The sequence below is a fragment of the Coenobita brevimanus genome, chromosome 62 (genome assembly GCF_032717465.1).
Source record: "Coenobita brevimanus isolate Jiangsu-jjx chromosome 62, ASM3271746v2, whole genome shotgun sequence".
NCBI classification, from domain to species: domain Eukaryota; kingdom Metazoa; phylum Arthropoda; class Malacostraca; order Decapoda; family Coenobitidae; genus Coenobita; species Coenobita brevimanus.
The window spans coordinates 39,752,405-39,764,904 of record NC_137015.1 but is presented as its reverse complement, the minus strand read 5'-3'; the positions used below and the strand labels follow the sequence as shown (position 1 = coordinate 39,764,904).

Sequence of the window (12,500 nt, the reverse complement as noted above, 5' to 3'; positions counted from 1 at the left end):
TACTGAAATACACTCTCTGTTCAGAAATACTTGCCTTTCAGGAAAAAATGCGTGCCCTGTTAAACTATCAATCACCTGTCTAAAGATATAGTTTTGATCAAGTATACTTAATAGTTGATTGAGATACTGCAAAAGTGGCATAAGTGAAAATATCCATACAGTAATTCACGCATGGCCAAGCATACTCCTACAATACACTTCCAAAACATCCATCCATCGTTAGTATGTGTTCAGTTCACTTTTTGAACAATGAAATTTTAACACTCATCACAATATACAAACGTCATGTAGAACTCGAAATTTGTGAATGAATGACCCATCAATATCGAATTCATTTTACTTATTTACTATTTATTTATTTATTTTTATTATGAATGATGATCCTCAGAACCTAAAATCGTACCTGAACAAAACTGTCCACTACTTAAAAAAAAAAAAAAAAAAAAAAAGTTATTGCTACACTAACCTTAATTTTTACTCTCCTCTTTCAGGGCCAACAGCGGTATTCCATGTGGCACAAGGGCTTCGTAACACCTTTTCTGTAGTGGTTTATTTTACATATTTGAGTAACGTTATCCTGTTATTTATATCTTCCCAAAATCGATATAGTTTGCATCAACAACATATTAGAGGTTTTTAAGGTGTAGTATACTGAATAAATCGCTAATAAAGAAATGTTACGAAATCTTAAAACACACACACACACACATGAAATATGGCCACAGGATGTCTGACCAGATCTTCACGCTTTCTTCACCAATATCCTCGAGTGTTCTGCCTCAACAAGAATGGTGCTCCAGTTTCCAAGGCGTTTTCACAAATACTTAATGCTGTTAGTAACATTCGAGAGCGCATACCTCAGCCAAGCAACATTCTCCCCTTCCTCCCAGCTTTCTTCTTTTTCATGACCTTTGACCCTTTCGCTGATCACTTGTTCCTATGATGACCCTCGATCTTTTTTTACAAATTTAGTGAGATTCCAACTAAAGGTTTTTCCATAATGTCGGTAATATACAAACGGGCAGACAACAGGGATCAAAATGTAAGCTCCATGTCACCCAGTTGTTATCCTCCAACCTCTCCATACGCACAAACCATCTCAGTTTACCCCTTCTCATCACATCAGGTCATCGTTTACAGGTTCCAAAATACTTCTATGCTTCGGTCTTGGTCACACCTAACTGTGGCTCTCTACGCTGCTCAATCTATGACAGCCTCCCTATTCAGTCCCTTATCCCTTAGGTCACACTCTCTCGTCCCAGGTCCTTTTCGGTCTGCCTATCGCAACCCTACCCCTGACGTTCACACTTCTCACCTTCCGCACACAACTGTCATCCTCCATCCTCTCAACATGCCCAAACCATCTCAATCTACCCCTACTCATCACTATACCATACATCCCTGCCCCATCCTTCCTCTCAACTTCTCAATCGCTTAGCCTAAAAAATTTATTCTTGTTGTATGCAGACGATTTTAATACACTTAAGATGGCTATTACGATGAGACGGTTTGTTATGACTGTATCTCTCTCGCTCCAGATCCCAAAGCCTCCCCAAGCTGAATAAAATCGTCTGGAGAAGCAAGCACATCTATCTATATCTATATACCTAGGCTGCTTCCCCCAAGGAAAGGGAGGTAGCCGAGACAGGACGACTCACTCTCCATTTACTCATCCATTCAAACACATTCATTCGCATCTTAGCCCCAAAGGGGAGAACGGACAGATCCTCACCGCATCACACCGCACAAGGGTCAACTGCGCAATGCAAGCAGTGACATCCACAGCAGGGCCCGACAGCAGAACTGGTTTACCCCTGCCACATCATAACAGACCCATCCCCTTACCCGCACCTGACCTGACTAGCTGATCAGACCAAATGCGGGAGAATATCCCCTCAGGGCTGCGTCATCACTTATTCATTCACAATTTCTCTCCATTTATTTCTGTCACGCACAGCCACTCTTCCTTGCTCAACGGACATCCCTCTCGCATCCAGCGCTCTCTTCACACTGTCCATCCATCCTATTCGTGGTCTTCCTCTCAGTCTTACACCTCTCACATCAGATCTAGTTATCTTTTTCACCAATCGCTCATTATCCATTCTCTCCATATGCCCAAACCATTGCAACACCCTCTGCTCAACTCTACCAGCCATCTCCCGAACAACTCCAGTTCTCCTTCGCACTTCATCATTTTGCACTCGATCCATACGCGTCACTCCACACATACTCCTGAGACATCTCATCTCCATTACATTCAAACTTTTCCTCTCTGCTACACCCATATTCCATGTTTCAGCCCCATATAACGCAGTCGGTACCACAACACCCTCATACAGCCTTCTCTTTACATCCATTCTAAGCGAACGACATTTAAACACTTTTTTCATTCCTCCCAGCACCTTTCCTACTTCATTTATTCTAAACTTCACTTCTGCATCTATTCTTCCATCCACAGCAACATGTGACCCTAGATATTTAAAACAATCTACCTCCTCAAGCATCTCACCATTCAAAACTATATTCATCCCCCTACCATCTATCAACCTCGTACACTTCATCACTTTACTCTTATTCTCATTTACTTTCAATTTCCTCCTTTCACACACCCTTCCAAACTCCTCTACCAACTGTCTCAATCTCTCCTCTGAATCAGTCACCAGTGCAGTATCATCTGCAAACAGCAGCTGCTTCAGATTCCACTCTCCTCCATCAACAGCACATACTACAGAAAAAAACACAAGTGTGTATATTGACTTACACCTTTACAGAAGTGAATGTGTCTGACTCCTACCTCACTCCATTCTCAGGTGGACATAACGAACGGGATGATGATGATGATGATGATAACGATGATGATGAAACAGACAGGATGATGATGATGATGATGATGATGATAACGATGATGATGAAACGGACAGGATGATGATGATGATGATGATAACGATGATGATGAAACGGACAGGATGATGATGATGATGATGATGATGATGTTGATGATAACGATGACGACGAAAAGGACGATGAAGACGATAACAATGACGACAAAGAAGACGATGTGATGATAATGATGATGATGAAACGGACAGGATGATGATGATGATGATGATTTGCGAGACGGCCAATCATCGCTCGTGTTACAACTGGACTACTCATCCTAAAAGACATCTATCCTGGACGCTGATTGGTCACGCCTCGCCCTCTCTTCCGTCTATCCCCGAGCCCTGAATTGAGCATCATGTCTACCAATGTCTTTCGCTAATTTTCAAAGCTAGAGATGAAATATAATGGATACTAATTGGCTTTTAATACTGCGCTACTTAATACTCTCTCTCTCTCTCTCTCTCTCAGCTCCATAATATCTCATTCCAAGCAGCGAGATACGGAAAATTAATTGGCTTTAAATACTGCGCTGCTCAATACTCTCTCCCTCTCTCTCCCAGCTCCATAATATTTCATTGCAATCAGTGAGATATTTTTTTTTACTCAAACATTTTTATAATTTTTACGTCATATTGTTTTCTATTCCACACACATGTGAATTATATAAACTTTTAGTCATCTATTTTTGTAATTTTTGATACGGCGAAATTTTCTGCACTTCTATGCAAGTCAAATATTTTCATACTTTTTACATTTTTATTAATGGTGCAATAAATAATTTTTCTACAGTAGCTTTTTTTACCCAGTTAAATAATACAGCTTAATAGGAAAAAGAAAATATAATACTGATCTACAATGAAAGCAGGGTTGCCAACACAAATTATCGAGTCTACCGATCAACAGGACTCCTCAAAAATAAATGCACGGTTGGCACTCCTGCTTTCACGCCTCCTTATGCTACAGCTACAACAACAACCATGCTTATGACTACTACCGCTATGCTACAAGTACTAGCTACATCCAATATACATGCTGTGACGGGGTGATAATTTACAAGCAATACAGAAGTGTAAAAAAAAAATAAATCAATAAAAATCAATCCACACTGTCAGTTTTGATGGGGAAATTTTAAAGGAAAGTCGATATCAGCTCTATATACAGCGGCCTACTTATTAAAAAAACACAGTTGGTGAGATAAAGTTGAACAGAAAGTATATTACACAGAACTGACACTTTATTCCAACCGATGACATGACCCAAGATGCTTCCTTCGCCAATGTGTTTGTCTGGGCGTGAGGTCAACTTATTTCCTTTTACAGATTTACCGTACGTAGTGCTATTATTATTATTATTATTATTATTATTATTATTATTATTATTCCAGGTTATCAGTAATTATTCCTGGCTATAATTCCATCAACCTCTATACACCACGCCTCTCTAAATTCGATATGGCAATGAACGAAATAAAATAATATTAATAATAATAATAAACCTACGTATAAAATTCAGCGTAATCCCCGTCACTCTGAAACCTGCTTCACACTAATCCTCATCACCCCGGCTAATATCAGACACAGGATTCCAGAGCCGAACCCAAAATCTCACAATAACAAGTACATCAAAGTGGATGAGAGGCAGGGCAGTGAGCAGCACCAGACAGCACACCTCAGCACTCGTCAAGCTCAGGAGTCTACGCGCCGCACTGAGCAGAATGAAGGCCAGCATGAAGGCGTTGAGGCAGCACAGGACGCCCACGAGCCTGTTGACGCTGCCGAGTATGATGGTGGCCCGGGTCCTCACGCCGGGTCGGTACAGGATACGTTGCACGGCGTTAGTGTCCCAAGTTGCGCTCACCGTCCCACCCATATTTACACGCTGCCTGACTACACGATACTTTACACGATAATTTCACATGATATCTTACACGATACATCACATGGTAATTTTACGACACCTTAGATGACTTCACATGATACTTTACACGAAACTATACGATACTTGTACTTCACACGATCCTTTGACGACAGTTCACACGATATTTTACGATAGTTCACAGGAAATTTTTACACGATACCTTAGACGAAAGTTCACACGATACTTTACTAGAACATTTTCAAGATACTTTACACAACTTCGCAACATAATTCACAACATCCTGCAACAGTCCATAGTTACAGTCCTTCTTCTTAAATAAATACATAAACAGAGACTTCAGAGCTTCAAATATCTCCGTTCCTCACTCTGCCTAAACTAGTAAATCTGACTGACAATTTTTAACCAGTCTTCTGCACAATGGTACCACAGATGAAGAATAATGAAAGAGACAAAAAAAAAAAATACAGGAACATCACCAACTACAATATCATACGCCATCTTAGACAAACACATGGTTATTAATCCCTCCAAAAACGGCAATGGTGTTTGGAAAGAAAATTTTAAGCCAGGTAAAGGACGCTGCTAAAGTTTGTTCACCTTAACTTAGGCTAAATTTTCCTTCTTTTCCTTTTTTTCACGTAGCTCTGTGGCAGAATAAGACAATGTTACAGCTCTACATCCTTTCTGTGGCGCTTCTTCGTGACCAGCATCGTACTCGTGTTAATCTACTGTTACAACTCAGTATTCACGATGGAGAGACGGCAATTTCAGGCCAAGTTAAAGAGTAAGAAGAGCTTAATACATGCAATCTACAAATCACAAAATATTGCCTACTTTCTACATGAGGATGCTACAGACATGCAAATGTAAATAACAGTTTGTTGTAGGCTACATGACGCAGAGAAATATTTACCTGACGTAAGTAAAATTTTGAAGAACATTATAGTACTGACGAATGGATCCTGCCCACTCTGATCAGTATACTAGCGATAACTGACGACTTTTGGGGAGGAAGGTGAGACTGACTAGAAGTGTGTGTGTGTGTGTGTGTGTGTGTGTGTGTGTGTGTGTGTGTGTGTGTGTGTGTGTGAAGTGGAGGGGGAGACCAAGGATGAGATGGAGGGATGGAGTGGAGAGATATAAAAGTATGAGAGAGGACCTTTCGCGATTAAGGCGTCTGGCAATAGATAGATAGACCGAAGAATACATACACAGAGACAGACAGATAGATACGAGCAGACAGATCATATAACAATTTTTCAGTGGGATTAAGGCTTCTGACAATAGGCGATAGACAGACAGAGCGATACATAGACAGACGGAAAGACAGACAGATTCTGGAGTCATAGATCATATGTACAGTAACACTTTTTCAGTTTCTATCTCACAACTTCGTCAGGTATTTCCTATCATTCACTGACACTACACGTTAAAAATACTGAGTTTTGTTCCTCATCACATTAACCTTAATTAAACCCTACAATTACCAGCTGTCAATTACGAAGCAAACCTATAATTACCACTATCATCGCCTTCATTAATTTAGCGTTTCATTTTCAGTTTTCCTCTATCACTATTATTCTATTATTGTCTGGCTTTGGTGTATTGCAAATGATAGTATTGAGACACGTTTACCATTCCGAGGTTAATAGACAATGTGACCTGAGTAATGAAGGACTGTAACATAAGTCAATATAGTTGCGTAACATTATGACGTGATAATATTGTAACATGAGTCAACCTAGTCACGTAACATTATGGTCTGGATTAATATTGTAACATGAGTCAGTTTAGTCACGTAACATTATATGGATTACTACTGCAGCATGAGTCTGTACTTAGTCACGTAACATTATGGTCTGGATTAATATTGTAACGAGTCTCAACTTTGTCACGTAACATCATGATCAGGATAACTAAAGGATTGTAACTCAGGCCTGTATTTAGTCATGTAACATTATATTTAGTAACGTCAACCATAAGGTCGTTTGCCAAAAAAAAAAAATCAATCAGCACATGAAAGAAATGAGTGATCAAGTATAATGCGATGTAATAAAGGTACAATAATTACATGTGTACTAGCTTAACGTTATGATTATTTAACAACCTAAACTCGTAAATTCCTGCAGACCAACTTATCAGGCGCTGTTTATTTGTCAGCGTATGGGGTCCTGTTTAAGAGAGCAACCCCGCCACGACTTACTGTTTAAGGGCGGGCAGTGTGCGCTCATCGTAGGACGTGTAGGCGGTGTGGGCGGGCTGGGCGGGAGGCGGGTGTCGGGGCGAGGGTGGTGGGCGTGGCGTCGGCTGGCCAGGAGCGCTGTGCCGTAGGTCGGGGAGGGGGGTAGGAGGGGTGCGGAGGGGCGGCGGTGAGGGGGACCTGGGCGGAGTGGGTGGTGGTTTGGGCGGAGTGTTGGGGTGGCGTGCGGGCGGCAGGTGGGCGGGGGCGGTGGGGGCGGGGTCCGGGGAGGTGTGGTGGGAGCGGGATTTGGGTGGGCTGGGTAGCTCAGGTAAAACGCTGCCGCCAGGTAAGTCGTTCTTCTCTAATCTCTGTCAGAAGAAAAAAAAAAAAAAACTATATAAAGAACTGAAAACAAGTGCATCTTTAACATCGTCACTATCATCATCACCATCTCCCTAACTCTAATATCTGCAAGGAGAAAAAAAACTATGATATAAGTAGAAAATTCTCTCTCTCTCTCTCTCTCTCTCTCTCTCTCTCTCTCTCTCTCTCTCTCTCTCTCACACACACACACACACACACACACACACAGCGTTACATGACATCACTACCAGCTGCTTTCATATAACTGTTCGTATTATGGTAAACAAAAGCGTATTAGCCATTTACTAGGTCGTTTATCGCGCGACAAACACTGGCGCGAGTGAGAAATGGCTCAATATACGACAACCCAGCGGACACCTGTTGCTTACTTTACAGCCACTACTATTGCAGACACTAATATAGCTTTTATCACTGCTGCTGCGGTTATTATTATTATTATTATTATTAATTATTATTATTATTGTAGTAGCAGTAGTAGTAGTAGTAGTAGTAGTAGTAGTAGTAGTAGTAGTAGCAGTAGTAGTAGTAGTAGTAGTAGTAGTAGTAGCAGTAGTAGTAGTAGTAGTAGTAGCAGTAGTAGCAGTAATCTCTTCCAGTGTGGGTCTCCTAAGTTTATTACTGTATAATCGTCTGGCAGCAGCGAAAACAAAATTAACGACACGGTAAAAAAGAAAAAATTAAGTGACAGATGAAGGGTGTGCATTTCACTTCGGTGGCTTTCTCATACACGTGTGTGTAGGTGCGTATATATAATATACGTACATAAATACACGTGTGCTTTCATGTGCTTTGTGGATAGATATGTTACAGGCAATTAATTAATTCAGGCATTTTGTTGATGGACTGAGCGAATCAGTGGTATCACTAATTGACTAAACTAATTAGTCTAGCCTGTACACGAAATAACTGATATGACAAGGCATTTAACTGAATGTCCCACAAAATATGGTGAGAAAATGTAGCAAACTGGATGATGCAGGATAAGTACTGCCGTGTTTGTTTGTTTTTTTTTTCATAAATAAAATACAACTTTACCTGCAGTCTTCACAACAAAACTCTTGTGCACTTAATATCACAGAAATATCAAAGACATCTTTATTAGCCTGCATGGTTTTCCACAGCAAGTCTAAGTTAAGGTGATACCAGCACACACACACACACACACACACACACACACACACACACACACACACACACATATATATATATATATATATATATATATATATATATATATATATATATATATATATCCACCCCTTTAATTCTCATGAATGTCTGTGTACGGAACGTGACACCTGCGGCTGTCATGAAGCAAAAACCAATTGTACTGTTCTAAGCCAATTTTTCTTTCACCAACTTTAGGCATGACCGTTTGTTGTAAACTCAAAATGACAGGCGTAAAATGATACAAGACGTCCTCGGACTGCATGGCTTATGGCGACTGTTTTAACTTGCAATGGTTCAGGTGCATTTAGGAAGTGATGCTGATGTCAGACGATGCTAGTCAGCGGCTGTAAACCCTTCTGTACGGCTTGTTGTTATGTCTTGTTATCATCCCTTATCGCTCTCATGTAACCTATACGAACATTTACTAAACAATAAGCGAACATTAATACCGGTAATTCCTGGGTATTGCCTTTACTGTTCCCGTGAGAACGATGAGGATATATAAACAAAGAGAGAGAGAGAGAGAGAGAGAGAGAGAGAGAGAGAGAGAGTTATATTCAATGCGGATTCGGCACTGCACACCCAACTACCGGTCACCACACTACCATAGCATCACAACTACCACACAGCACTACCATACATCTACTTCCACCACCATACAGCCACTACTACCATAAATCTACACCCACCACCACACAACCACAGCTACCACATACCACCACAAGTACTACCACACTACTAAAAAATACCACAATCACTACAAAGCCAAAACTACCACCACAACCAAAACCACCACCCCACAACTACAACTACCACCACACTACCACAAGTACAATCACACCATCACAAGTACCACCACACTACCACAGCTACAACCACACCACCACAAGTACAACCACACAACCACAACTGCCACACCAGAATGTCCCTCGCCCAGTGGTGCCATATCCTCACAAAACCACTACTGACGTCCAATTACCCTGTTGCCACATACGCTCTGTTTCGTTTTATCTCAGCTATCGTTACGTATTGAGGTTTTTTAGGAATTGGGTGGCTGAATCTCTCTCTCTCTCTCTCTCTAAACTCGCACCACCAAAGGGAGTTAGTGAAATCCATCTTGACAGGTCCGTAGAGTTTTCGAGTTGCACGCGCCTCAACAACCCTTTCCAAACCATGACGCTTCCCCCCCCCCTTAGCGCTAGACGATTTTATACAGCTTAGGAGACACCACATATAAAAAAAAGAATTAATAACAGTGAGCCCCTTCAGTCCGATGACTCATTTCCGTTTAATTCAAGCTATCTTCAGACGATTTTCCTCTGTTCTACGGAGATGTTTTTGTAGTCAAGGGAGGAGTGAAGGTTGCATCTCACCTACTCCAGCCTGAAGTCTCTCCGAAGCTGACTAAATGGCTGGAGGTAGCAAGAATAAACTGAAATATGTCATCGAAGTGAAAGGGTAACTCATTCAATGTGTTTTTCATTTTTTTTAACCACCAAACAAATTTATTCAGCTTAGGACCCACAACTTGTTATGACGGGTTTACACGAAAAATATAAGTTTAAAATTACAGAAAAATATGCAAATTCTCCAATGGGGTAAAAAAAATATATATATATATAACTGAAAATGGGAACACTAAGCAAATAAAACAAAAAATGGAAATATCTAAGTCCAGCAAAGGGAAATGTTTAAAATTACTTACAAATAAGAACAACGAACAAAAATCAAACATCAACCACAAAATAAAAATGAATAAATACAGTAATGACACTTAAAAACAGGGAATATCTGATGAAGTAATATTCTGAAAAAAAAAAAAAAAAAAAAACTTAATGCTTACTCTACTACCATTTCCATAAGATTAAAGTAAACTGCTGACGTTAACATCATCAAAATTACCATCATTATCACCACCACCACCACCGTCATCACCATCACCGTCTTTCTCCTCTTTATCATCATCATCATCATCATCACTCGTATCTTGGTCACATCCCAACCCTAATCCAGAACCAGAAAGAAAACCATCAAACGCAAGACACCTTCAGAGTTGTCTTGACGAAAATTTCTGGACTTTTCTTCACAGGTTAAAAATTTCATATCATCATCTATACGCTCGCTCGAACATGCGTTTCGTAAAAGCCACAGTGAAGTCAATAATTAATGTCGACTGAAAGATAAGATAAAGGGCAAATAAGACGAGTGAAAAAGCAAAACAAAGTCAAATCGAACGAACATCAAGAAAGTCAAGTTTAAGTCCAAGTCAAGATAGGCAAGTTACAGTCGAACGGAAGTCAAGCTAAAGTCCAACAGAAGTCAAAGTCCAACAGAAGTCAAAGTCCAACAGAAGTCAAAGTCCAACAGAAGTCAAAGTCCAACAAAAGTCAAAGTCCAACACGTGAAGATGGTCATGTCAGAATCTAGCCATCCTGACCTTAGCTCTCGCGAAAACACACCTTTAATAAGACACTTCTGACCCCTTGACCGCAAAGATTTTTTCCCAGTAAAATTTGTCTGGCGTTAGTGAAAGATAAGATGCCGAGTCACACGTTCACCATGATTACATTTTTATACGTGTGTGAAGAGAGACGTCTTCGTGGGGTGGCACTGATATAACCGGGTGACAAATGCTTGGTTATACAAACGTCCCTCAGCTGCTTCCCTATCTCTCAAATGGGGAATGGTTGACTGCCGGAAAAGGAAATATTCAGCCTGCAGTCCACTAGGTTCACTTTTATTTCAGATACAGTTCAACAACAACAACAACAAATACTATCACGACACCGAAACCAACGATGGAATGAAAATGAACTAAAAAAAAAAAAAAAAAAAAAAAAAAAGCTACGTAAATAACATCCGACATAATTCTGGATAAAAAAAAAACAAACAAAAAAAAAAAAAAGCTGCTAGACAGAAACCTCGAATAATGGGTCAGCCTTCATTTACTCCGTCTGGCCGAACTAGCCTGTCTGAGTCACTAAACGATGAGTCACCAGTCCCATGAGTCACTACGCGGGGACTCTGCCAATCATGGAGGAAAAAAATCAATAGCACCGAACTAAAACTCGAAGGGGAAAAAATATAAAAGGGAAAACCGTACTAGGAAAAATAAGAGACTCACAGTGAAACAAAAACACAACCAAAAAACAAAATATGGCATCTTAAAGGTCGGGAGGGTTGCCAAAAGTCGCAAAGATTTTCTCCCAAGAATTTCGTTGTCGTTACTTATCGTTCACTTTTCACTTTTTTCGCCATCTTTCCCATTTTAAATCAAAGGAACTGAGCCATATGACCGTAGCTTTGTATTTCAGTATATTTTGTATGTTTTAAGGGTAGGTATAGCAACCAAAAAGGGGAAATATGTCAGCATACCACACTTCACTGACCGATAATCTGCGCCCAGTTGAAGGTATATCCGCTTTAGTCTACACGCTGACGTATTTTCCCACACACATCCCAAATACACACCTTAATCCCCCTCAGATCATCACTAAAAATGAAACCCAGCCTATATCCATCCCCCCACACCAGCCAGGCAAGAAAAAAAGCAACCGGTAAAATTCAAAGTAGAAAATATGAAAAAGAACCAACTCACCCCCTTCCTCTCGAGCAGATCCTCGATGTTCAGGGCCTTGTACACTTCCTCCCGGTACTCCTCTGCCAATTCCTTCTTGATCTTGGCCCGGTCGTAGTTCTCGTTCTCGATGGCGTGTCTTTTCTCGACCTCGTACTTGCCGAGTAGCTCCCCCGCCAACCGCAACTGGGTGACTGCCGCCTTCAGTCTGTCAGCGTACGAGTACCTTTCCTCTGGGCGGGGCAGAATGGGGGACTAAATTATTTCAAAAGTACAATGACAACCCAAAAGTGCCTTAAAACCTAAAATTCACATCCCAAACAGACACCAATAAATAAAAATGGCTTAAAACACAATCTCGGTAGAGCCACAAGGGATGGAGTGGCAAAATTTCAAGGTTAAAGGAGCAACCTAGTGAAGGGAGGA

General features: G+C 40.7%; 1 protein-coding gene across 1 annotated transcript in view; it reads right to left on the bottom strand.

The window, feature by feature from the left end:
• The window catches only part of LOC145404047 (centrosomal protein of 104 kDa), a 60,072-nt gene that overhangs the window by 28,387 nt on the left and 19,185 nt on the right, over positions 1 to 12,500 (bottom strand). The window contains exons 5-6 of the mRNA XM_080275652.1: positions 12,096 to 12,307; positions 6,965 to 7,311 (exon numbers count right to left, since the gene is read on the bottom strand). Coding sequence (XP_080131778.1) covers positions 6,965 to 7,311; positions 12,096 to 12,307 — 559 coding nt within the window. The remainder of the gene's footprint in view (positions 1 to 6,964; positions 7,312 to 12,095; positions 12,308 to 12,500) is intronic.